Consider the following 25,192-nt stretch of genomic DNA (forward strand, 5'->3'; position numbering starts at 1 on the left):
TTAAGTAACTTGATTTCCCTTGTTAGAGAGGCATTACCACTATTTTTAATGGATCATGAAAACTGGATACTCAATAAGCAAATGTAGCAGTGATTTAAGCTCATCTTTTGATTCCATCATGCATCAAAACCATGACTTCGGTATGGCAATGAGAACCAGTTTTTTAAAAAAAATTTTTTTTAACTTATTTAGGCCTGACGAGTGTGGCTCAATTGGTTGGGCATTGTCCTGCAGAACGAAGGGTCTCCAGTTTGATTCCCAGTCAAGGCACATGCCTGGGTTGGAGGTTCAGTACCCGGTCGGGGCACCTAACCGATCGATGTTTCTCTCCCTCTCTCTCCCTCCCTGCCCCTCTACAAATAAATAAATAAAATCTTTTTAAAAATACTCAGAGATAATATATATTATACCAAGTAATGTCTGTGTAACTTAGAGTAGGAAAAGGAAGTTTGTGGTCACCCTAAGTCTATGATGAATGAAGTATTAAAAGGAGGGTCTGAATATTCATATATCACATTTTATGGTAGGTTTATTTCCTTTCACCTCAGTTGGTATTAGATTATCAAATGTAATCCAATAAGAAGGCTGACCTTTTCAAGTAAATCCAACGTCCTCTGTAAATTTCTAATTTTTTTTAAGAAACGCAGATCTATTGCCTGGTGAATCTTAGTACATATTTAATCCAAGTATGATTCTAAAATATTGCTAAAGGAAAACCAGAATGTTGACAACTATCTCTTTGCAGTCTAGACCTCAATAACAGTGCCAAACCTTATCTTCTACATGATCTCACTCCCTAGCATGCCTTGCCTAGGACTGAAACTTCCTCCAGCATACTGAGTCTTTCAAACATGGGCTTCACTCCCTAATATCCAGGTTCATAAATCAGAACTATGCCATCATCTTATTTCTTCCCTGTGGGAAGACAGCAGATGTTTTTGTTTTAAAGGTCCAAAATATAAATTAAAAGAAAACAACAGTTAAAACAATTAGAAGTTATTTTGTAGTAGCTGATTTAATGATTTCTCTGCAAGAATCTAATAAACCAAATAAAAAGCCTAGAAACAAAAAAAAAACCCTTAAAAGATTTTTGCTTTAATAAGCATCTTATTTTTACAAAAAAAAAACCAAAAAACAAAAACCCTCTTAATAACATATTTTCATGGCACATTAGAACATTAACTCTGTAAAACGAAAAAATGTTCTAAAAAATCACAATGATAATATACCTGAAAAAGATGTAAATGGAATAGATTACATACATTTCTGAAAACTAAATTAAATGACTCCATTTGACCATTACAAAAAATGTAAAATAATAACAACACCGAACTTTTGATGTATTTAACATTCAGGGTCTACAAAAAGAACCTTAAGAGTGGTCAATGTACTATACAACCTTAAGAAACAAGCAGGATTTAAGTTCAGAAATAATTGCTTACAGTGTTTTAATTCTTAACATCTTCTTTAATATTGGCCTGTTTGCTCTTAGAATCGTATCATCAGTAGGTGCCATATCTGCTACATCCTAGGTAAGGATTTAGCTCCCATCCTGCATTAAACTCTACCAAAGACCCTGGAAACAGAACAGGTTACACTCAGCCAGTCTGCAGTCAGCTGGCTAGTTTGATGGGATGGGCACAGGTTTTCACAATGCCCAAAAAGATGATATTAGATGTCTGTATTAAAGTCTTATCTCTTGTGACAAAAAAAATATGTAGAATACACTTTTCCCCAAGGCTCCTGACTGCTGATCACATTACTCACCAAATATGACAAACAGAAATGACAGTGTACCAGAGCTATCACTAGCTCATCCAACTTTATCACTAAATGAGGTAGAAATTGATTCTTACAATTAAATCTGGTCACCAGGAAAAAACATATTCTTCCCCCAGAGAAAAATAGATGCTGTCCTGATGCAAGAGCCTGAATACCAATGACCAGTCTGCTGCAGCGTGAAAAACTATTAAGACTTGATTTTGATTGCAATTGGCATTTATATTCATCACGGTACTGGGCCAGATCACAAAACATGTTCAAAGAAATGAAAGAACTAGGAAACTGTTGGAAATGATATTTAAGTATGAGGCCATGTCTTATGAATTTATATCAAAAGAACCAAGTACAGTACCTTGACCACAGTGGGTAATCAATGATTACTTCATTCAGCTACAAACCACAACAGATATGGAAAAAAATACAATGAAGATTAAATCAAAAGAAAAAAATGTAAATAGAATCTTTAAATGCTTCCATATAAGATCTTTAAGAGGCCAATTCTAAGTGCTGAATTTTTTACATCTGAAAACATTAGAAAATCATGACAACTTTGTTTAAACAAGTGGTCATATTTATGGATTACCTGTAAATAAAAACCTGTACTACTGTAGTAAGTAATGACAATGGCTGGAAACCATTTAAATGAGGAGTAAAATACACTTCCAAAATAACCATTTTTATCCTTAAATAGGCAGAGGTACGGAAGCAACTCTGAAGTTATCTTTGAAAATGACGTAACACTGAATGCTCTTTAAGGCACCAGTTCAATGCTCCTTATGTATTAATTCTTACAATTCAGTAACATCAGGACTATTGTTATTCCCCATTCTACATTTGAGAGCACAGAAACAGTAACAAGACTTGCCTCCATGTCACAGAGTTGCTAAGAGCTAAAACTGTGACTAAAATTCACGTTCCAGAACCTGTGATTGTAATAACATAAAATACTATTTCCTGATATACTACCTCGTTATGTTATTTTTGGTAGCAGGAAACTAGTAAATAACGCTAATTAGAGGGAAAAAAAATTTTTCCAAAGAACACAGTGGCAAATCAAAAAATGGAAATTAAGACAGCTCCACTAAAGAAGAAAAAAATGACAGAAACAGTAAAACAAACTTGGAGAACAGTAGAGGAAAGGAAAAAGTAATTTAATAAAAATATCTTTGAAAGTCTAAACTACCAAATAAAGTCTTAGGTGGGAAAAAGGCATGAAGAAATCTTTTGAGTGTTGAAAACATTCTATACCTTGATCTGAAAGGTAGTTACAACAGTGGGTAAATATGTAAAAAATACTTCATATTAAAGACTTGTATACTTTATATATGTGTATATGATTTAAATGTACAAATACTTTAATATATGTAGGTAGTTTTGAGGCTACTTCAAATAACAAAGTTAATAAGTGATATAATGTCTCACCAAAAATAATTTTGGAGCAAAGTTGGCAGTATTTCCTCTTGGGATATATCCTATCTACTTAACCCTTTGTAGCCAATGTGTTGTCTACTTTCACACTTTTGAGTGCCCTAAAACATGAAGTTACAGTTAAAAGAAAACCTAATCTAGGTTAATTGTTATGAAATCAAACCATCCCTCTGAAAAGGGAATGTCTTCTACCGTCTCCTTGACAACTGGCAAGCTAACCAGGGTACAATTTCAGCAAAGGAAAGCCTAATAGCGCTCATCTTTCTAGAGAAACAAATTTCCATAGTTAAATCCAAATATGAAGTCCTACATCCTCCCTACCCCTGTATACATTAAATCCAATCCTACTTTCATACAAACTCTTTTAAATATTTGCGACTCATAAGTCTCTGTTATCCAAACTGAGTACTAAACTTCTAATGATTTCCAGATCCTTCCTCATTCTAATCATTGATAATTAAATGCCATCATTCTAAAAACCCACTTTTATTAAATGGGGGAGGGCATGACACCTCAAGGATTCATACCAATCATCTAAAACCCACCATGTTTATGAACTTTCATAAACCAATCTATTAAAACACTAAAACTGAAGTTGAAACCTAAGTACAGGACTTTACACTTATTACTATTTGAAACTGTACATAAAGTTTAACATCACAGTATCTTCTTGAATCCTGACATCTAAAGAACTTGTAGTTTTAATCACCTGTAAATCTGCAAGGCAAGCCATCTTTAATTTAAAAAAAAAAAAAAAAAGCTAAAAGGGACAGATACCAAGAAAGGATGTGAATACCTGCCTCACAGGTAACACACATCCAATAAAAACTTAACTTTGGCAATGACCTTTCAATCATAGAGCTATAAAGCTATGATCTTCTACCATGATCCACAGATTAGTTCAAAAGATTGCCTATGGTTTGGCTACAATTTCCTTGACCCCATCCAGTAATTTTATAAAAATAGGGTTGTTTTAGCATAACTTATTCCAAGCTACTGGTTCTCAAATGGAAACAGTAATGTCACTTAATCAGCACTTTACTCGTAAAGATTTTTCTTCTCAGAGCCTGTGTGCATGTGTGTATGTGTATGTGTGCGCGCGCGCACACATGCGCCCATCCACGCACGCTGTCACCCTTTAAAAAAAGTTCAATGTGCAACGATCATTATCAACGAAGTACATCTCAGAAAAGTAGAGGTTAATTAATATTTATTAGAAAAAGCTGTCAGTAGGCTTTACAGGACCAAGAACTACTACTCTGACTTGTGATGACTTCTGGTATCACAAATTACTTTTGTTTAATGCTGCATAAAAATTTTCTGTTGCAGATAAAACTCTGGTAAGGAGTTTCTAGAACTCACCTTTGCACTCCTTGGTTCTGGATTCATGTTGATTTCTCTTAGTATTTCCTAACTGTTTTAATGTGGTAGAATACTTATAATTGCCACCTTTGACAAAACAAGCCTGGAAACTGAGTAGGGACTCCCACAACCTTTGACAAGCAAAGGAAGATGATGATATTAGGTGTAAAGAATGCTGAAGGTTCAACTTTGGAATAATTTAAAAAGGAGAAAAATATGCACATAGCCTGAAAACAGCAACGACTTAGCCACTTTTTAAAGCTACATATCCTACAGTGGGTTTCTACATGACATCAGTACTCTTGCCAGAACTACAGACAAGGGGCACGTACTAGTCAGGGGGAGGGGAGAGCAACAGTGCATTGTGGCCATAATAAAGCAGGACACTGGGCTGTAGAGAAGCCCTTACCTACCCCTTGCTCAAAGCCACCACAGCCCTCCTTCCTGGTGTTCCCTAGAGACCAACACAGTATTTAAAAACATAAATATAATTAACTGTGCTAAGCCAAGTAACTAGCTATTTTAAAATCATGTAAGAGATAAAGTTCCCTCAAAGAGAATTTTATTAAAATACATTCAAGGGGAAAAAACACAAAGAGGCCTCAACAGATTGGCTTTGAGAGACTTAATAGTGCACTGTGGAAAAATTAAGACTGTTTTATGAAACAATCTTTAAAGAAGAGTAAGTGACCTAGAAACTACCATGTTTTCTTTTAAACAGAAATTCTAATTCTAGTCTCTTTATAACTAAAGTGATCAGAAAACTACCGATGCTTCTGAGAAATTCCTGAAATATGATTTAAATCAAACAATGGTTTTCTGGTATATCATAAAAAGGTGAGTAAAAGAAAAAGTGAATTTAAAAATAAAAGCATCGGTTGTGGTTCTTAACCAATGACAAGTAACTATTTTTTATGACACCATATTTTAATCATATACTTTTATTAAGGCACACACCTACTAACAAGCCAACAGCCTGTTATATATTTATTTATCAACTCTTTCCAAAGCTCTCAATTTTAACTTTAAAAACTATCAAAAATCTAATTAGCTGGGAAGCTCTACAATATAGCAGGGCAGCTAAATTATCAGCAAATGGAAATTTAAGTCTTATCACTCAAAATTAACTGAAGCAGACAATTACAGCATATTTAATAAATGCAAAGATGCAAAGGTTCTGCCTGAAAATTGGCTGCCCATGTTATGAATCATAGTAATTGGTCACTGTCGAAAAACTGGAACCTTTATATACAGGAGTGTCTGGGAATCACTCTCAACTCAGTTAAAACACTGAGCATGATTGCAGCAATATGCAGCCCTGCCATCCCCAAAAAACCACAGATCTCTTTTCAACCAGTTTTTGCCATATTATGTGCACTGTTTAAAACAAATACAAAGGTTTAAATAACAAAGCCAAGTATAAAAATCTAAACCAATTTCTGTAAAAATGTGAATGTAAATGAATAGGACCTTACTACACTAATTTAAATATTGTGCTTTAGAAGTAAGTATTAAGTCTTTTCCCCTTTCATAATATACTCAGATCATTATTTACATAGGACAACCTACCATGATCCAGTCTTTTAGGAGAGCAGAAAGATAAGAGCCTTAAATAAACTCTTCCTCAAAATGAGGAAACCCAAATAGAGAAAAGGTGTCCCCATATAAAATGGGTCCACATGGTTGGTTGGATGACTAAATGAGATATGCTGAGGTGCTTTTAGTATTAAAGCATACTATATGTTACTGGAAGAAGCTATTCTGCCACAGCCTATTTTAAAGGAAGATAGGTGCTTCTGTTTTTCATCTTGGGGAGAGCGGATATGATTCTGAGGAATGTTTTTTGAAAAAATAAAGTCCTTTAAATCATAAATTATGTGGCTTGTCAATTTTAACGAGTTAAACTATTTCCAATAAAAAGTATCAGAGACTTTTGAAATATTCAGACTTGGTAAACATTTCTTCTTCATACAGTTCAAAAACACACTGCTAGACCACAAAATCTTTGCAGAGGCATTGATCTCATTTATTAAAAATCACAGTCAAATGCAAACAGGAAAGAATACACAGGGACTTCTCAAAAATATTAATATTCTTTATCGTAAGCTGTGTGTACTCAGGGGTTCATTTCCTCTCCACGAGTGCTATATTTAAAAACTGAAAACAGATCTTACCTCCTGAGTAAGTCTCAGTATAACTCCTTATGTCCATGTTCTATTTATATAACCTAATATGTATCTTATAACCCATTTGCAGTTTGAACTATTCATTTTGTTTAAATTTGTTAAATACATCATATACTGACAATCTGTAACATACATAGTTTTTAAAACAAATGGTAAAATGAACTTGAGTACCTAAATAAGTTCCCTCTCCCCTCTCCTCTTCAAAAAGGAAACCTTTACAACTCTGTCATCACAGCTCAGGAAAACATTATTGCTGATGTTACTTTTAAATCATAAAAGCAGCAGTTACACATAGTATGAACTCTAGAACCAAACAACCTGTGTTCAAATATGACCTTCGGTATGTTTACTTGGGTTTTCCTACATTGGTTACTCATTTGTAAAATGTGGATAAAAGTTTTTGTCTTATAGTGTTACAAGGAAGATTAAATAAAACACTTAGAACATTGATGACACATAGTAATTGTAATATGTCAGTTATTATTTTTTAAATCAGGAAGGTAAAACAAAAATTCGAGCATGAGAAACTTGCAGCCTGAATTCTTCTAAAGAATATTATCCTTCTCACTAAAACTGACTTCAACATTCTTACTGAGTCCATGCTTTCAACCCTTCTCATTTACATTTAGCTGGTCATAAGTGACCTGCTTCTAACTCTATGCTGATAAAACTATACTTCTAACACTATCATGATTCTTCTCCCATACTATCCAACATCTTGAATTTGAGAAAATGTGACTTTCCCTACTGAACTTTAAGAAGCACAACAGGGATTGTAGCTGGGAAACAAAAAACACCCCTACCTATGGTAGTGTGTAGAGTATATGCTAATTAAATAAATCAATTTTAACGGGTTTATTTCACTTGGAGTAAAATGCATAAACATCAGTAATCTAGAAGCTCATGTACTCCTGTTGCTTGTTATTTTAATCCCAGTCCATAAACTGAGTGATGTAATTCATACTAGAAAAGGAGGATAAAATGTGTATAAATGATGCTCACTTGCATATGGGTGAACATATTCATGGGAGTCCTCAATGCTACACTATATTCAATTTTATAAGTATATTCATATTTTATGTTTTTATATTCAATTTTATCTGTTTTCCCAGCCAATCATGACCTTTTGCGCAAGTCTCCTGACAATAGATCTATGCTCATTATGACCTTAAAAATACTTATTACTCTTTCTTATGAAATTTCTTCCCTTTTCCAAGAAGCCTAAGAACAATCTCAGAAAGGACTGCACTGAGTAGTATGATATCATGGCTTCTGCATGCACATGGATTCTGCACACTTAAGGCTGAAGACTAGATTCAGAAGTTATGACAGTTGTCTTCAAACACTCCACAGACTGCCACAGAGAGGAGAGCACAGACTTAATATTTCACATTCTAGAGGCAGGACAAGTTGTAAGGATGCAGATTTCTGGTATAACAAAACTCTCTGAAAATCAGGGCTACGTAAAATTAGAAAAGGGAATCACGAAAGATAGTGAGTGCTATTATTACTAAAAATGTCTGAATAGAAGACTGCTATTTAGGAATGATGTAGAAAAGGAAATTATTTAATAAAGAGTTGAACTGAATAATCATAAACCTCCCCTTCAATTAAAACCTTCCTGGATTTTTTAAATACTGAATCCCAAATGACTGTCTGATGTGCTACACTAATGATACACTAATATGCTATAGGCATATGCTTACCTGCCCAACGTTGTAGAGTGTATGTGGGATACCTGAACATGACCTCTTTACATAGGGCAACTGACATTTTAGAAGTTGGAAGGTCCTGTACCTATTTGTTTGACTTAATGAACCGTGGCGTTCCAGCATCCCCTGATCCTCAACCCACCAAGTAAAAGAGGACAATTATAAGAACATAGGTTTCATTATTTTATAATCATCTCTAAAATTTAGAAATTTTAAAAAAATAAGGAATGAAAGAAAACGGGTAATTGGAGTCCAATAACTTATCCACTACACCAGACCTGCTTGCTATTAGAACTACTACTTGAGTGGTATAATTAACTTGGTTTAAAATAGTCATACTTATCCCATATACTCACTGAGATACTAAGGAAAAAAAAAATCACAAATATAAAGCAAGTAAAATATTCACTGAAAAAAGGAAAAACAAAAATAAGCTAGAACATAAATCCTGTAGGTACACAGAGGTGCATTATACTTTCGCGCACGTTTGAAATTTCCATAGTAAAAACTTAAAATGAAAAAAAAAAAGCCTCCACATAAAAAACAAAAATCACTCTGACTGGTGTGGCTCAGTTGGTTGGGTGTCCTCACACAAAGCCAAATGTCACCAGTTTGATTCCCAGTCAGGGCACATCCCAATGGGTTCGGTCCCCTAGCAGGGGTGTGTACGAGAGGCAATTGATCGATGTTTCTCTCTCATCAATATTTCTCTCCCTCGCTTCCTCCCTCCCTTCCCCTCTCTCTAAAAATAAATAAGTAAAACATTTAAAGAAAAAATAAAATAAAATTCAACTCTCAAATCAATATAGACTTTGGTATATTTTTTAAGCTATAGGAAGAACAAGCAGTGAGTCGGCATCCACTTAACTACATCCAAATTCACCTGGCCTCAAATCTGAAAATATTTAACTGCTAGTTAATATCTCACATACACTCTAAATTTCAGAAGAAAAATTCTTAAAAACTATTTATGAACAGTTTCATTATGAAAATTGAGTAACACTTTATTAGAACTTGGGACTGAAAACTGTTATAACAGGTTTCCTTCCTTTTAAAATTTTTTAACAAGATTTTATGTATTGAGAGGAAGAGCAAGGGAGAAAGAGGGAGAGAAAAATCAATGTGTGAGAGATACATGATGTTGCCTCTCTCACGCCCCCAACTGGGGACCTGGCCTGCAAACACTAGCATGTGCCCTGACTGGGAATTGAACCAGCGACCTTTCAGTTCACAGGCTGGAGCTCAATCCACTGAGCCGCACCAGCCAGGACTCTTCTTTTTTTTTTTAAACCCACAATGCTTAAGTAGTTTTATATCTGACTTCAGTTATTATAGTCCTAGTCCACTGTAAAACTGTTTTGATAGTTTAGAATCGCTTTTAACAAATAAAATTATTTGTATGCTCTATATTTCTTAGAATTTTCAAAGCCTAGAAAAAGTTGTTTATCTTATTGCTGTTACCAGCTAATACTTCTACTAATAGTGAAGGAAGATGCAACATCAGTGTTGCATTACACTAAGAGTCAAGTGGTAAGATTCTAGTCCTGGCTTTGAAGTTATTTTACACTGAACATGTCACTTAAGCCTTCCAGGTCATGGTCCTTACTTATAAAACAGCTCAGACTAGAGGACTTCAGCGACTACATCTAGTTTAAGCTGTGGAATAGTATGACCTTCATAGTGAGTGTACTCCTTCATTATGATAGGTACTATCATACTAGCTATTAGCTATTCCCATACCATACTATGGATGAACCCACATAACATGCACAAAGCCAGGAATGTTTAAACAAATGCGATTTTTAAAAAATACTGGATTGAAATATGGATTAAATATCAAGAGCTTTTATTTTGTTGTGTAGAAAGCATTGACACTATATGCTGGATATAAAGCTCTGAAAAGTACTAAGAAACTTACAATTCAACCAAGACATTTAACTCTGCTGACTTTTGAGCAGAAAGGCAAATCTCTGAATTGACACCTAATTATCTGTGTCACCCATACAGCCATGGAAACTGTTACTTTTATGGTATTACTGAAATCAAGAGTATAAGGTAGAATGTACTGTTGGTTAAATAAGTACAGATTCAAATTACACACTTGAGAAAACTACCTTCCTAGTTAATACAAAACTAAATATTTCATTAGAAGTGTGAACATTTGTGTTTAAATGTTTATATTGCACATATAAACACAAAGTGAATTCCCTATCTAACAGCAATGAATTCACATAATTGGTGTTGATGTACTACTAGTATTTCAAAAGCCCTACTTTATGAAGTATAAAACTAAGCTAATCCAAGTGAAAATAGACTTCTTTTATAAGATGAATTAACAGATGTTAGTTAACAAGGAATCAATAGAAGTAAATAAGGAATCCCTCCAAAATTTAGTAACAAATGGGCCACATGATACAATGGAACACTGCCAGCTTTCAGAAATAGCAATACTAAGGTGGACAGCTATTGATAGCTTAGTTAATTCATGTTGTAAAAAGGCTGCCAGGAGAATGTGAGCTATCTAAATAAAATTACAGTGTCCGTATGTTGGAGAATGGTATCTGGATACCAGACAGGAAAAGGAATTTAGCCCTAAGAGATGCATACAGAGAAGCAAATAATTAGGAGGAAGGGATCAAAGGGAAATACCTATATTTAATTTATAGATCAAAGAATTTAAAGAAATCTAAAAAATGTGAATCAGAGAGAGATCTTTAAAGAGCCTAAGACAATGTGTATGTAAGAAAACTGAATGGAGATCTAAGCTGATATTGTGGTATTGTGATTTAACCACAAATGCCTTCCTATTTAAATAGTCCAATGAGTACTATTAGTACACATACCTCGGAGAATTCTTTCCTCATGGCAACGAAGAAAGTCCCAGATTCTAACAGTGCCGTCATCAGAGCATGTAGCAAATTTATTATCCGTGGGTGAGAAACTGTTACATGAAGACACACAGCAGGGGAAAGAGGTCAGCATTTAACAGATTATCTGTGCTTCTCAGAAAGGGAAAAATAAAAAAACACTGTGCTGCGTTATAACTAGAAGAGGGAAGTATCCACCCATGAAGACATTTTAAAGAGAATGTTGTCAGCTAACCATCGCATCTCATCGAAAGAAGAATTTAATGACATAGTTGCTTCTTAGTTTTCAATCATCAATATTCAGAGCACTTTAAAAGTGTATTACTATTAATGCTATTCATGCTCCCCACAGTACATGATTTCCTGTTGTACCAACAGAAAACATGGAGCTAATTTAAGTGTAGAAACTAAATGAATTGTTCTTGCAATATTCCTGTGAAGTCTTTTAAATTACATAGGAATACCGCTCAAAAAGCTAGCATTAGCTTCTATCTCAGGCACTTCATGAAATAATAAACTGGAAAAATCTGGGCAGGCTATTTAACAACTGGTTGCTAAACATTCCTACCATATGATGTTTTTCATTTATTTAAATGATCTATGGAAATCCTTCACATCTTCTTCCTGGCAAGCTATCTCATGAATGTTGCACCTTTTGATTAAAACATTAACATAGGGACATTCAGACTTGTGTTTAAAGCTCAAGAACCTGCTACAAAGAAGAGAACCATTTTTTCCTCCCCATAGTGACAGACTATCAAGTTTCTCATCAAACTCTAAGAACTCTTTTGAACTTTTGAATCCTATGACTAAGAAATAACCAACAGCGCAAACTCAATGTATGGGCAGACACTACAGCAAGTCTTTGCAGAAGCACTTTTATCCACCAATTTTTGTTCAGATCTGAAAATAGAAACGGTGACTGCAGTGAATGTTTCTATAAAGATTTCAACCTCTTACCACACATGGGCAGCACAGCCATAGAGAATGCTGTTTAGCTTTATTCTGAGGCTGCAGCAACTCTTCAGGCTGGTTTTTGAAACTTTCCTTTTCCAGTTTTACTGTACATATCTCAGCGATATGTACAAATATATACAACTCACTGAAAATATTTTAAACTGCACTTATTACACATTTGCGTAACTGATGGTGTCAACAGTGAATTGGAAGGTTAAGTCCTACAGTCTTCTTGAAAATGATCTGCTTACAGTTTCAAAGCTTGAAGAACCCATTCATTAATCCATTAATGTTTGCCACATCCAGAGTTACTTGTTGGAGTTTTTAGATCTACTGCACTTTCCTTTGAAGTCGTGGCATAACCAAGCCAGCCAGGTCTTCACTTAAGCCTTTTTTTCCCTTGTATTTTGTGTGAACTCTGAAGGTGTTTTCTGTAGGCTTTAGATTTTATTCAGTTGTATAATTAAAGACTGAATTCTTTATTTGGAATGAAATATTCTTGTCTTACACAGTAGGTAATAAAAAGGAGTAACGTATATACATTATTAACCATAAATGAAAAGAGAAAATCAGTGCAAAATGCGGCAGACAATACATCTCTAACATATTGTAAAGGCTGATACCAGGACAACACTACTTCAGAAAGGCGCCAGCAAAATGGTGAATATGTGAAAACAAAGGAAAATATTGTGTTTATAGGGTGCAGAAAGCTTCCCAGAATCTCACAGAGCCCATGCACCTCTGCACCCAGAATACACTTAGAGAATGATTTAACCATGACAGTAGGGACTACAGGAAATGGTATATTGTGTATAAACCTGGCCTCTCTAATCGCCTCCTTATGTGCCTGGAACATCTTGACGTTGTTCATGTTCGACTGCCAGTATTTCACATATCCTCCATGGTCTGCTGTCAACATCCACATGTCATTATGTGACCAAGTCATGGCCCTCACTGGGCTATCGTGAGCCTGTGAAAATAAAACATTTGTAAACGTTACATACATGAATATATGACAGAAGGCTTTACAGGAGCATATTTTAATCCACAGCAATCTGCCCAATTTTAAACTTAAAATGCCAATAAAGTTACAATCTCCAGTTCTTCATAGTACTACAGAAGATGATTAATGTTACCTGTAATATTGTTTCAAAATTGAAAGTGAGTCCATTCCACAAGGTGAACTCTCCACTAGAAGCTCCAGTGACCAATCGTCTTCCTTCTGGAGTCCACTGGGGAAGGAAAAAAAGTCAGGTTATACAAGGCCACAAGTCCTTAACCTTAATTAATTTTTAAAACACTTAGAATGTCTTTACAAAATATCCAATAATCAACATTAAGTAAATGATATTGACTTTCACTTAAATGTAGCTCTCTAACAAAATTAATTAAATCTTTAAAATAAATAAATAAAAACTGTGATACAAAGTTGAAAAATACAAATGTGCTCATAGGAACAAGAGGACAAAATACATAAAATGAAAACTATGTGGAAAATTATGAAGATATATATGACAATTTGGCTTTTTACTGCTTACCTGCAGATTATGATTTGGATTATTATGAATAAAATTCTCCCACTTCCCTAGTGTCTATTATCCGCTCTGGATCTCAACCCAGTAGATACTACAGGCAACAACATTGCAGATACAGGACCCACATTTCTATGTCTTAATACCTTATAATTTGGACTATGCCACTATGTGCAAATTTGTCCTAAATTCTTATAGATTGATCCCCAAATGAGAAATTTACCCATCAAGAAGAACACAGGATAACAAAAGCTCAGATTTCATTCATTTCAAAAAAGTGTTCTGTGTTATGCTAAGATGACATTAAAATTAGCTGCACATCGCTCTGGCTGGTATGGCTCAGTAGATTGAGTGCTGGCCTGCAAACCAAACGGTCACCAGTACAATTTCTAGTCAGGGCACATGCCTGGGTTGCAAGCCAGGTCCCTAATAGGGCACACAAGAGGCAAACACACAGTGATACTTTTCTTCCTCTCTTGCTCCCTGTCTCAAAATAAATAAATAAAATCTTTGAAAAAATTAGCTGCGCATCATACTCCTTTTCCAAAATTCCCTGGCAAATAGTTATCCTACATGCTGGTTGGCTCTACTAACACAAAAACCATTTAAATAGGTGTTTCCTTACTGATATATCTACTGAGGTGGGCTTCTGAATCAAACAGGAGGCCTTAAACTGACTGCAACATTTTTATGGAGCTCAAACCAGCATCTCTTCTAGCTCCTCTCAGTTCTCCATGCTGTCTACCACACCTCCCTAATATGAGAGGACTAATTTATTTTGCTTATTTGCCACATATTTGCTATGACAGTCTTTTATTTGCTAAACATGGATTATTAACTGGCCTAGCAGAGATGGGAAAACATTTTATTGCAAACCCCTTCAATTGTCAATGTTTTGAACCACATACATGCACTATTTATTTTTAAATTATATTTTCAAAATTATAGTGAAAATGTATTGAGTACCTACTATGTATCTTCATGGAGCTGATAATTATGGTCTACCATTTATCTTCAGCTTTTCTCAGGCATTTTCCCTCCTAGTAATACCCAAGAGTTTTCATTCGCCTTGAGATGCTGCTTTCTAAACAACAAAAGTACTCCCATTCAAGCGCAAATCTGAGACCTGCTGCAATATATATATTTATGGCCAGCTCAGAAAGAATTCTATGGGAACTGTAATAACAAGAAAATAATCTAAAAGTAGTACCTTACTAAATGTGGATATAGTGGATAAATTGGGTATTACAAAATAAAATTATTAGCAATACACTGATTTTTATCCCAGATATTCATTTAAAGTAATGTTTCATTTCCTTTGTCCTGTTAAATATATTCACTGACTAACTCAGGATCTCTTCCAAAAATACCCGACAGAATACTTACCCTAACAACAAATACTGGACACTTCACTTTATTTGTTGATGTTCGAACAAATTTTGTTGTTACTGCATTCATAGGATTATTCAACATCCCTATAGGTGGTACCAGCTATTTAAAAAAAAGAAAGAAAAAGAAAATTGGATTTTAAAAACACCTGATTATGCATAGAGCATAAACCAGAGACATGCAAAGTGATTATTTCAACATTTAAATACAAATTCATGAATATACAGGACTCTTAAAAAACTGTAATAATAGCCCTGGCAAGTGTGGCTCAGTGGATTGAGCGCCAGCCTATGAAATGAAAGGTCGCTGGTTTGATTCCTGTCAGGGCACATGCCTGGGATGCAGGCCAGGCCCCCAGTTGAAGGCATGTGAGAGGCAGCCAATCGATGTTTCTCTCCCTCTCTTTCTCCCTCCCTCCCTCCCCCATCTCTAAAAATAAATAAAATCTTCTTAAAAAACTGTAATAACAGATTATAATTATTCTACATTAATTAAAGAAAACTGAAACACAGGAGAAGTGCCAACTATTACTAAATAAACAACAAAATCAAGTATATGATTTCCCCAATTATTTCTCAAAATCAACAGTATGCCAAATTTAAAATTAACTTTCCTATTACACAGACTTTGAGGCAGTGCAATTTTATGTTGAACACTGCTTTCAGCCATCATTAGATTAAAAAAAAAAAAAAAACCTCATGGTTTACACAAATGTGTTACAGTACCCATTAGGAATGTTTTGTTTTTATTACAAACATGTAAAAATTCCATGATTGAATTTAAGATCACATGTTTTTAGGTTCAAATACCCAATGAAAAAGTTATATTAAGCCAGTAAAACATCAAATACTTACATCATTATAATAACCTGCATCAGGCTGAATTGCCCGCATATCTCTCTGGTCTCTTTGCCATATTCTGTTCTGTTAAAAATAAATCCATTAATTAATCACTTGATATATGATCTAATTGCACTCAATATGAAACTAAAGTAATTAACAAAATGTAAACTATTATTAAATGAGAAAACAGGATTAAATTTTTTTCATGTTCTAAAACACACATAACAGTTGGCATCTTATCTTACAGACATTGTTTAGAATTTCGCTCCTCTCCTTACTCACAACCCCCACCAGTCATTCAAAACGCTCTTAATTCCCAACACATTCTCATTGACCATACGCACCTTAATTATAGGGATTTTAAAAAAAAAAAGGAGTAAAGCGACACTCCCAATTCCTCCAAAATCTTCAGCACAAAAACAATTTCTTACATCTTACCCTTGGTTTTCTTAATTCCTCTCAAACTCTCCTAGTCTAGTTTCCCAAATGAAATACATAGAAAAATCTAAATCTGTCTACCTCTGAATGAATCTTTTTCTCTTATGTGCATACAACATACTGCTTCCTATGCTGGGAGTCTTTTAATGTTTCATGTACTCTGTGAGTATTTTAAATATTTTAAGGCTGGCCAAGGGATTAAAGTACCTTCTTCTGAGATTGTTGTGACCCTTTAGAGCAATGCCTACTTCTAAACTGGGGTCTAGCTTTAATAGATTTTGTGAAGATAATTCATGCAGATGTTTTTTAAGTACTAGTGACTGGCTTAATTTAAAATCTCACTAATTCATGAAATATAGGTATACTTATTACCCTTCATTTTTAAAACTTTCTTTTAAAAAAAATAAATAAAAGTAAAGTTTGGTCACCTGAAATACATGACCTGAACTTACCTCCAAATACTTAATTACAGATGGATTATAGTCTATAGTTTTTCGGTTTACTGCTTTTCTCATTCGTTTTCCATCAAAGGTTAGTTGTTGCATTGCTTGCTGCTGTGCAAAATCAGGTCTCTTATAAAACAGTTGTCGAGGTGCCTGGTGTTGGAACCTTGGCATATGGAAAAAACGAGGAGGAGAACCAATTTCTGTAGCCATGGTGATGTTTTCGTTCTAGGTCACTGGGGTAGAGAAAAAGTACTTTCACTACAAATATCAGCACTGAAAACATTTTCAAATGAACATTTTTACACTTCTCTTCCTTTCTCTAATATACATCATTTCTAGCTTTTAGCCAATCCTGTTTACAAAATGAACTATTAGATTTAATGGCAGAGACCAGTTACATATTCGAAAAAGGCCAATTCATAGAGTAAGTGCTACTAATAAGCTTTTGTGGTAAATTCAGCCTGATGGAAGGAAAAACCACAATTTATAACAGCTTGGTTTGAGTGGGTTGTGTTTTGTGCATATGTGGGGTAGGCGAATAGGGGAGGAGATAGGGAGGCAGAATCACTGAGAACTGTTCACATTTTTAAAATGAAGTTTTCATTAGATGTTTGATATCTGATAGTAAACCAAATCATTTCAACTTCTCCCCCCAGTTAGGCCAAGCCACTAAACTATTCTGTGTTTTCTCAGCCTGGATAATGAGATTATTGTAGGTAACTCCCAAGATCTTTTTTCATAAATGTATTATTTTGCACAAAATATATTATTCCTTTAGCCAATGTAGTAACTAAGCTGTCTGACAAAATGGAATGCCCAGACTTAGTTCTCCAATGTTTGTGTGCGTAAGGCCATACTTTCACTGTAATTCTGCTTCTTGTTCCAACTATTACAAAACAATTTTTTATAATCTTAGTCACATGGTATTACCAAAATTATAGTTGAACACGGAAACTAGACAGAAGAAACATAAATGCTTTTCTTTAAGAAAAGTCATTACAAATTTCACATTGTAGAACTGTGCTATATAATTCAATTCATTTTCTTGAACCTAAACCTCTAATTAAAGTAAAAAAAAAACAACCCAACTGTGTACAAGTATTAACAAAACCTCAAAAAATGGAGCAAGAATGAGTAGTATAATGAACAGGAAGGATTCATGAGAGAGGTTAAGACTAAAACTGGAGATTATATGGAAAGACTCATTACAATAGGTAATGAGCAGGCACCATCAAAATCACTAAGGCAGTTACTAGCTATGAATACACACACATTAGGAATTGCTGAAATAGGTGAAAAATCCCTGTGTCATGAGAAACGCAATTCCTAGTAGCACTGAACTACTTGACAGGCAAACAGACACAGACAGATGGACACACACACACACACACACACACACACACACAGTCTGTTCTCAAAAGACTGACAAGTTTATCAGAAAAGATCAAAAAGAAAGCATTATGAGAATCTATACTACAGTGAGAATCTACTATGTTTCTCTACCAGAAACTATTATAGGCGATGAAGATACAACATAGCTGAGGCTTACAGTATAATTTGGCCTTAAGTAGTTTAAATGTGGAGTTGGATGGAAAAAGGGGGAGGGAAAGACCGTTAGGAAAGAAACAAAGTGAGTGACACTTTCTCATCCACTAAGCATAACATGGCCAGCATGATTTTTCCCCTAACCAAACAATCCAAAATAATCTTTCCCAAACACTTCTGACTCTATTAACCATCACAGCTGATCTCCAACTAAAATACAGATGAAATATACAGTTTTTACAAGAAAATGACATTGCTAAAACTTGACTAATTCCACAAATTTAATCCAAAATGAATTCAGTATAAAGCACCAAATACTTCACATAACTGAATAAAAAGATCTTTAAACTACGATTCAGGAAGGTAGAACTGAAGCTCTGCATCAAAAAAATCCTTTGACCTGGAAGGTCATAAATAGGCCTGATGTAGTTTTTCTTTAAACGAGGAGTCACACCCTATGGGTGGTCCTTGAAATCGCCATCGTTGACAGCCAGCATTTCCTTAGTAATAAAAAAAAAAAACAGAATACATAGGACTAAATTACATATTTTAAAGGAAAGAAATGCTTTTGTGAAACTTCTGTTAATAGCTGTATGCGTATGTACAACACTGGGTCATAATGTAAAAAATTATTTTCTTCCTGTTAAACTGTCAAAAGTAAAAACAATGGTTTAATGTTAACAAATCATTAAGTGAAACCCGGGCTTACCTATCCACGCACATTCCACTTATGATTACTTAATTCCTGCTGCCATTGTGTATCTATAGCCAAAGAATTTCACAATAGCATCTGTCCAGCAGGGCACCAGAGTCTAGCCCAATCACCAAATCCAACAATTCTTACCGTGTCCATCACTAATCAGAACTCCTGATCAGCACAACAAAGTTTGTTTTCCCAAATGAGATGAAAGAATTCTAACCAAAAGCAGATTACTGATGCGTTAAATAGCTAGGGTATCAAGTACAATTACTGTCTTTAAAAAATAATAAATGAGCTCTGGCTGTTGTGGCTCAGTGGATTGAGTGCTAGCCTGTGAACCGAAAGGTTGCCAGCTCGATTCCTGGTCAGGGCACAGGTCCCCAGTTGAGGGACGCAAGAGGCAACCAATTAATGTATCTCGCATATCGATGTTCCTTTCTCACTCCCTTCCCCTCTCTCTAAAAATATAAATAAAAATCTTTTTAAAAATTAAAAATAAAAAAACATATATGGTTTTAAGATTCCTATACTCATTAACACAAAGCTGGCCTTCAAGGTCAGAACTTCAGCCTGGGAACCTCTGTTTTAGATAATGTATCTCCAGACTAGTAGGTCCTGGCATGCATAACCTACCCTAAAAGAAATTTGATACCTAATTTGAACTCTGTGGAGATCTACACAAGTGGTAATACAAGGCCAGTAACAAATTGATCAACATGTTCTCTCTCTTATTGTCTCATCTTTAATAAATGTGAATCCTGAACAAATAAAGAGAAATTATACTGAGACCATTTAATCTTTCATTAAAGAATAAAATAGAAAGCAGCTGTTTAAATAAATGGATTTTAAAAGTTCACATGATTTTGCTGGACTGTGGTAAGATACACAAGCCTACTGAGAAGGTTACATACCGTATGCTTCCATTTAATTTTTTTTCTACTGATTCTAGAGAAAGGGGAACAGAGGGAGAAAGTGAGGGAGAGAAACATAGATTGGTTGCTTCTTGCACACATACCAACTAGGGACCAAATCTGCAACCCAGGCATGTGCCCTGACCAGGAATTGAACCTGTGACCTTCTGGTTTACAGGACAATGCCCAACCAATTAAGCCACACCTGCCAGTGTGTGCTTCCAGTTATATGACACTGTTGAAATAACAAAATGACAGAGATGGATACTGGTGATTGTCAGGAATTAGGGACAGGGGTGGAGGTCTATAACAGTCAAAGAGGAACCATTATAGAGATGAACTGTTAAGTATTTTGACTATGGTGGTAGACACAGAAACATATACATATAATAAAATTGCAGAGAACCACACACACACAAACAAGTACAAGAAAAACTCAGGAAATCTTGAGTATCTGTAGATTACAGCATATAATGTCATTACTCAACTTGTAATACTGTTTTGCAAGTTGTTACCATTGGGAGAATCTAGGTAAGATACACAGGATCCCTCTGCATTATTCCTTGCAAATGCATTTAATATAAACTTATCTCAGCAAAAATCAATTTTAAAAAGTTAACATGAGCAATTCACTAGTTGGTAAGATCAAACCCCCCCATACTGAGAACACACATATGGAATAGTCAACTTAAAGAAAAGCAATTTAAGACTGCTACCATAAATTTGCTGATGTCTAAATCTGACATTAAAAATCGATTTTAGCCCTGGCTGGTGTGGCTCAGTGGACTGAGTGCTGGCCTGCCAACCAAAGGGTCACCCGTCTGATTCTCAATTAGGGCACATGCCTGGGTTGCAGGCCAGGTTCCCAGTAGGGGGTGCATGAGAGGCAACCACACACTGTTGTTTCCCTCTCTTGCTCCCTCCTTTCCCCTCTAAAAACTAAATAAAGAAATAATCAATTAACTCTCAATGTAGAAGTTTTCCAACTTTTATAGCTTTCAGCCACAGACTTACCTGCGTAATTCTTCATAATTTGGGGTAAGCAGCTTCTACAGTATACTTAGCTATAAAGTTACATAAACTTTTTAATGTAACTTTACTGGACTATTTTATGCACTGGACCATTTTAATGTATGCTACCTGACACTGTACTGGGCTTTTTACATTTAGTTTTCTGCACAACTTCAAGAGCTGACTTTAATATATAATGCACATGACCACATGTCTGGCTATCTACTTAATTAGAAAGTAACAACTCAGTATTTCAAAGGTGTAATTCTGGGATAAAGAAATTGTTCTCAAAGGAGATAGTTATTGAGTGTCGTTCCCCGCCCCGCCCCCCCGTCATTAGCATACAAAGTAAGAGGATTTTTCCATTGTTTTTTAAACTGGATTATACATTAAGTTATCAATGATTTAAACCAATAAAAGTTGGCAAACTAATTCTCACTGGATTACTGAATTCACTTTTGCAAAAATAAAGAAAAACTAAGTACAATTTTCTAGATAAGGTAAGTAAACATCAAGTGCATAAAGTGACTCCAGCCCTCTTGCAAAGCTGGAATAAGGAATTCAAAGTTTCAAGTACCAACTGAAACCAGGAGTTCCCAAAGCCATGCTTGAAGGTTCTCATGTTTATTCTGATTTAATGTTATGGAAAATATAAAGCTCCCAGGTGATACTGAAGTGTGGCAAAATTTAAGAACCAATGGACTAAGGAATTTAGATGACTTACTTCTGAAAGTTTCCTTATACCAGCAAGCTCTTAAAGCTTTTATTTCAGGACTCTTTTACTCTTAAAAACTGAGGATTCATCCAAATTTGTTTACTGTGGTGTTTACGGATACTTCTCAGAAATTAAAAGAGAAAAACACAAAGTAATTCCTTTTAAAATGACAAACATTTCTTCCCATAAGACACCTGAGGTGACCTCTGAAAATCGTTTGCTATTTACTTGACCCAGAAAACCCTACAAAATCATGCAAACCAAGAGGTTCAAACCTTACATGTTCGCTTTAAGAACGCTTATGAAACCGCCCAAGTCACCAAGGGTATGCATATATCCAAAAAGCCACCATGTAACTGATGGATGTCACTTCACAGGAAGCAAAGTGTGCTATTCTTTTGTTACAATGGTGGAGTTGGTAGGCATGCCCAGGTCAAACAGTGGGGCTGGACACAGGGTTGGTTGGTGGCCCAGAAACAGTCCCCAATTTTTGCTGCAGGTGCTTAAAAATGTAGAGAGTAATGCTGAACTTAAGAGTTTGGATGTAGATTCTCAAGTCAGTGAGCAAATCCAGGTGAACAGAGCTCCCAAGATGAGGTGCAGAACTGAGAGAAGCTAATGGGTGGATTAAATCATCTCTCCCTGCCACATGGAGATGATTGTTACTGAAGAAGAGCAGGTTGTTCATAATTCCGAAGAGGAAAATAAAAGATAAGCCAGAAGAAACTGAATAAACAAAAACTTACGGCCCAGGGGTAAATTCAACATAAAATAAATGCTGATTTTTTTTTAAATGACAAAATCATTATAACTACTTCCCCTTCCCCAAGAACTAGCGAAGAAAATGACTTTGTTTTATATTTTTATAAATATCTTTAATGTCTAGTTTAGATAAAAAACAAATGGATTCTCATTCTGCTTCTGTATTCAATCTGTTGCCCTCTTACTTGGGATGAAGTTTATGAAAAATATCTGGAACCACACAGATGTATATATTTGGAAAAAGAGATTTTAATAACCTTCTCAGATAATGTGCATATTCTTTGATATTCCAACAAAATTTGACCAGTGGTAGCTTATTAAATATTAACTGTTAACAAACGTGACATTTGAATTAAACCAATAAACTTTTTGAACTCTCACATTTAAAGGCACTGGTGTATTTGGTGCTTTGAAACATTTATCCATGCATGATTTTAGAACAGCATGCACTGACCATTTGGAAACCACTGGTTCCACAGTTACATGTTAACTGTCACATTACTTATGAAACAAAAAATGACATTTTTATTAAAATCATCACTGGTCTTAACATTAAAACTATTAATTATTGGGAAATTCAATCTCACGTGGAAGATACAAGTTTTCTAAAACTCTACTTTTTGCTTTAAAACTCATTTTTTAATCACTGGCAACAAATATATAGTTTCCTCCTTGAAGCAACAGGCAACCTACATTGATCTTCCAGAAAAATATTTATCACATACTCAAGTGTGAATACCACAGCTTGTCTTTTGTTTCTTTTATATGTATTATTTTTATATAGACTATTTTTAAAGCACTATTATGTGCACAGCAAAACTGACAGAGCACACACATACACACACAGCCCCTCCCCCCACAACAGCCAGTATCAGACTGCTACATTTGTTTTTGTGTGTATACGTTTTATGGAACATTTGTTAAAATCACTGTACCAACACTGATGCCTCATTATCACCCAAAGCCCATAATTTACATGAGGGTTTCCTTTTGGTATTGTACATCCTATGGGTTTTGACAAATGTATTCAGATTGGCTTTTTCCACTTAGTCAAGTGTATGTAAGGTCCCTCCACATCTTTTCCTTAATTCAACAGCTCATTTCTTTTCAGTGTTAAATATGATTCCACTGTCTCAATTGTTTGTTTATCCATTCACCTACAGAAGGCCTTCTTGGTTGCTTCTAAGTTTTGGCAACTAAGAATAAATCTCCTGTAACATTCAGGTGCAGGTTTTTGTATGGACATATATTCAGCTATTTGGGTAAATACAAAGAAGCATGACAGCTGAATCATCTTGTAAACGTACACTTAGTTTTGTAGGAAACTGCCAAGCTGTCCAAAGTGGCTACACTATTCTGCATTCCTACCAGCAATGAACGGGAGTTTCTGTTCCACATCCGCAGCGACATCTGGTGGTATCAGTGTTTGCGATTTCATATACCCTAATAGTTGTGTAGTGATATGTGATTTGAACATCTTTTCATATGCTTATTAACATGTATATCTTCTTTGGTAGTGTGCCTGTTCAGATCTTATGCCCATTTTTTAATCAAGGTTATTATTTTCTTACTGTTCAATGTTTAAGAGTTCTTTGTAAATTCTTTATGACTGTCCTTTATCAGATATATCCTCCACAAACACTTTCTCCCAGTGTGTGGCCTGTCTTCTCATACTCTTATTTTTAAAGTTTCATGCAATAAAATTCACTTTTTGGTGTACACTTCTAAGTTTTCACAAATGCATAGAATTATGGAACAAGCACAGTCAAGAGTCAGAACAGTTCTATCGTCCCCATATAGTCCTTCATACTGGCACTCTGCCAACAATCTACTACTACTCCTAGCCCTGGCAACCATTCATCTTGAAACTGACGGTCAACAATAAACACATTTAGGTATCAGATCAGAGTCTAGAAATATAGTTAATAGGCTTTAACTAAATGTTTTGATTGCTATGGTTGTCACATAGCTTATTGTCAAAGATTAAGAAAGCATATTAGCCCTGACTGGTACAGGTCAGTGGGCTGCGGGTCTTCCTGCAAACCGAAAGGTAGCAGGTTCGATTCCCCATTGGTTCAATTCCAGGTTGGAACACATGCGTGGGTGGCAGGCAGGGTTCCCGGATGGGGGCCGAGAGGCAACCAAGTGAGGTTTCTCTCACAGATTAATGTTTCTCTCCGTTTTCCTCCCTTCCTTCCCCTCTATTAAGTAAATAAAATCCTTAAAAAGAAAAACAAGGTTAGTTTCCCTGACCTGCCCTGACAGGCTAGCTGGTTTGGCATCTTCCTACAGACTAAAAGGTCACCAGATTCCTGGTGGGCACATGCCTGGGTTGTGGGTTCAGTCCCCAGTCAGGGTGTATGAGAGAGGCAACCGATCTCAATGTTTCTGTTTCTCACACTGATGTTTATCTCCCTCTCTTTCTCTCTCCCTCCCCCCCACTAAAATAAATAAATAAAGTTGTCTATTGAGAGAACAGAAAAATGCAGCTAGTAAAGCACAAAACCATTAGGCCTTTGTTCAGGCCTCTGTTCACTTGCACATGCTGTATACTTCACTTCCCACCCAACACCCCTTGTTCTCAATTTAGTTGTAAGTTGAAGTGGC

General features: G+C 35.3%; 1 protein-coding gene across 2 annotated transcripts in view; it reads right to left on the minus strand.

Moving 5' to 3' along the window:
• The window catches only part of WDR33 (WD repeat domain 33), a 90,102-nt gene that overhangs the window by 42,226 nt on the left and 22,684 nt on the right, over nt 1-25,192 (minus strand). For both annotated transcript variants that reach the window (XM_054575060.1, XM_054575059.1), the window contains exons 2-7: nt 16,948-17,174; nt 16,070-16,138; nt 15,213-15,317; nt 13,431-13,526; nt 13,113-13,264; nt 11,314-11,411 (exon numbers count right to left, since the gene is read on the minus strand). In XM_054575060.1, the coding sequence (XP_054431035.1) occupies nt 11,314-11,411; nt 13,113-13,264; nt 13,431-13,526; nt 15,213-15,317; nt 16,070-16,138; nt 16,948-17,151 (724 nt within the window). In that variant the 5' untranslated portion in view covers nt 17,152-17,174. The remainder of the gene's footprint in view (nt 1-11,313; nt 11,412-13,112; nt 13,265-13,430; nt 13,527-15,212; nt 15,318-16,069; nt 16,139-16,947; nt 17,175-25,192) is intronic.

The sequence above is a fragment of the Pteronotus mesoamericanus genome, unplaced genomic scaffold (genome assembly GCF_021234165.1).
Source record: "Pteronotus mesoamericanus isolate MK-2021 breed Mesoamerican mustached bat unplaced genomic scaffold, CSHL_Meso_final contig_27, whole genome shotgun sequence".
NCBI classification, from domain to species: domain Eukaryota; kingdom Metazoa; phylum Chordata; class Mammalia; order Chiroptera; family Mormoopidae; genus Pteronotus; species Pteronotus mesoamericanus.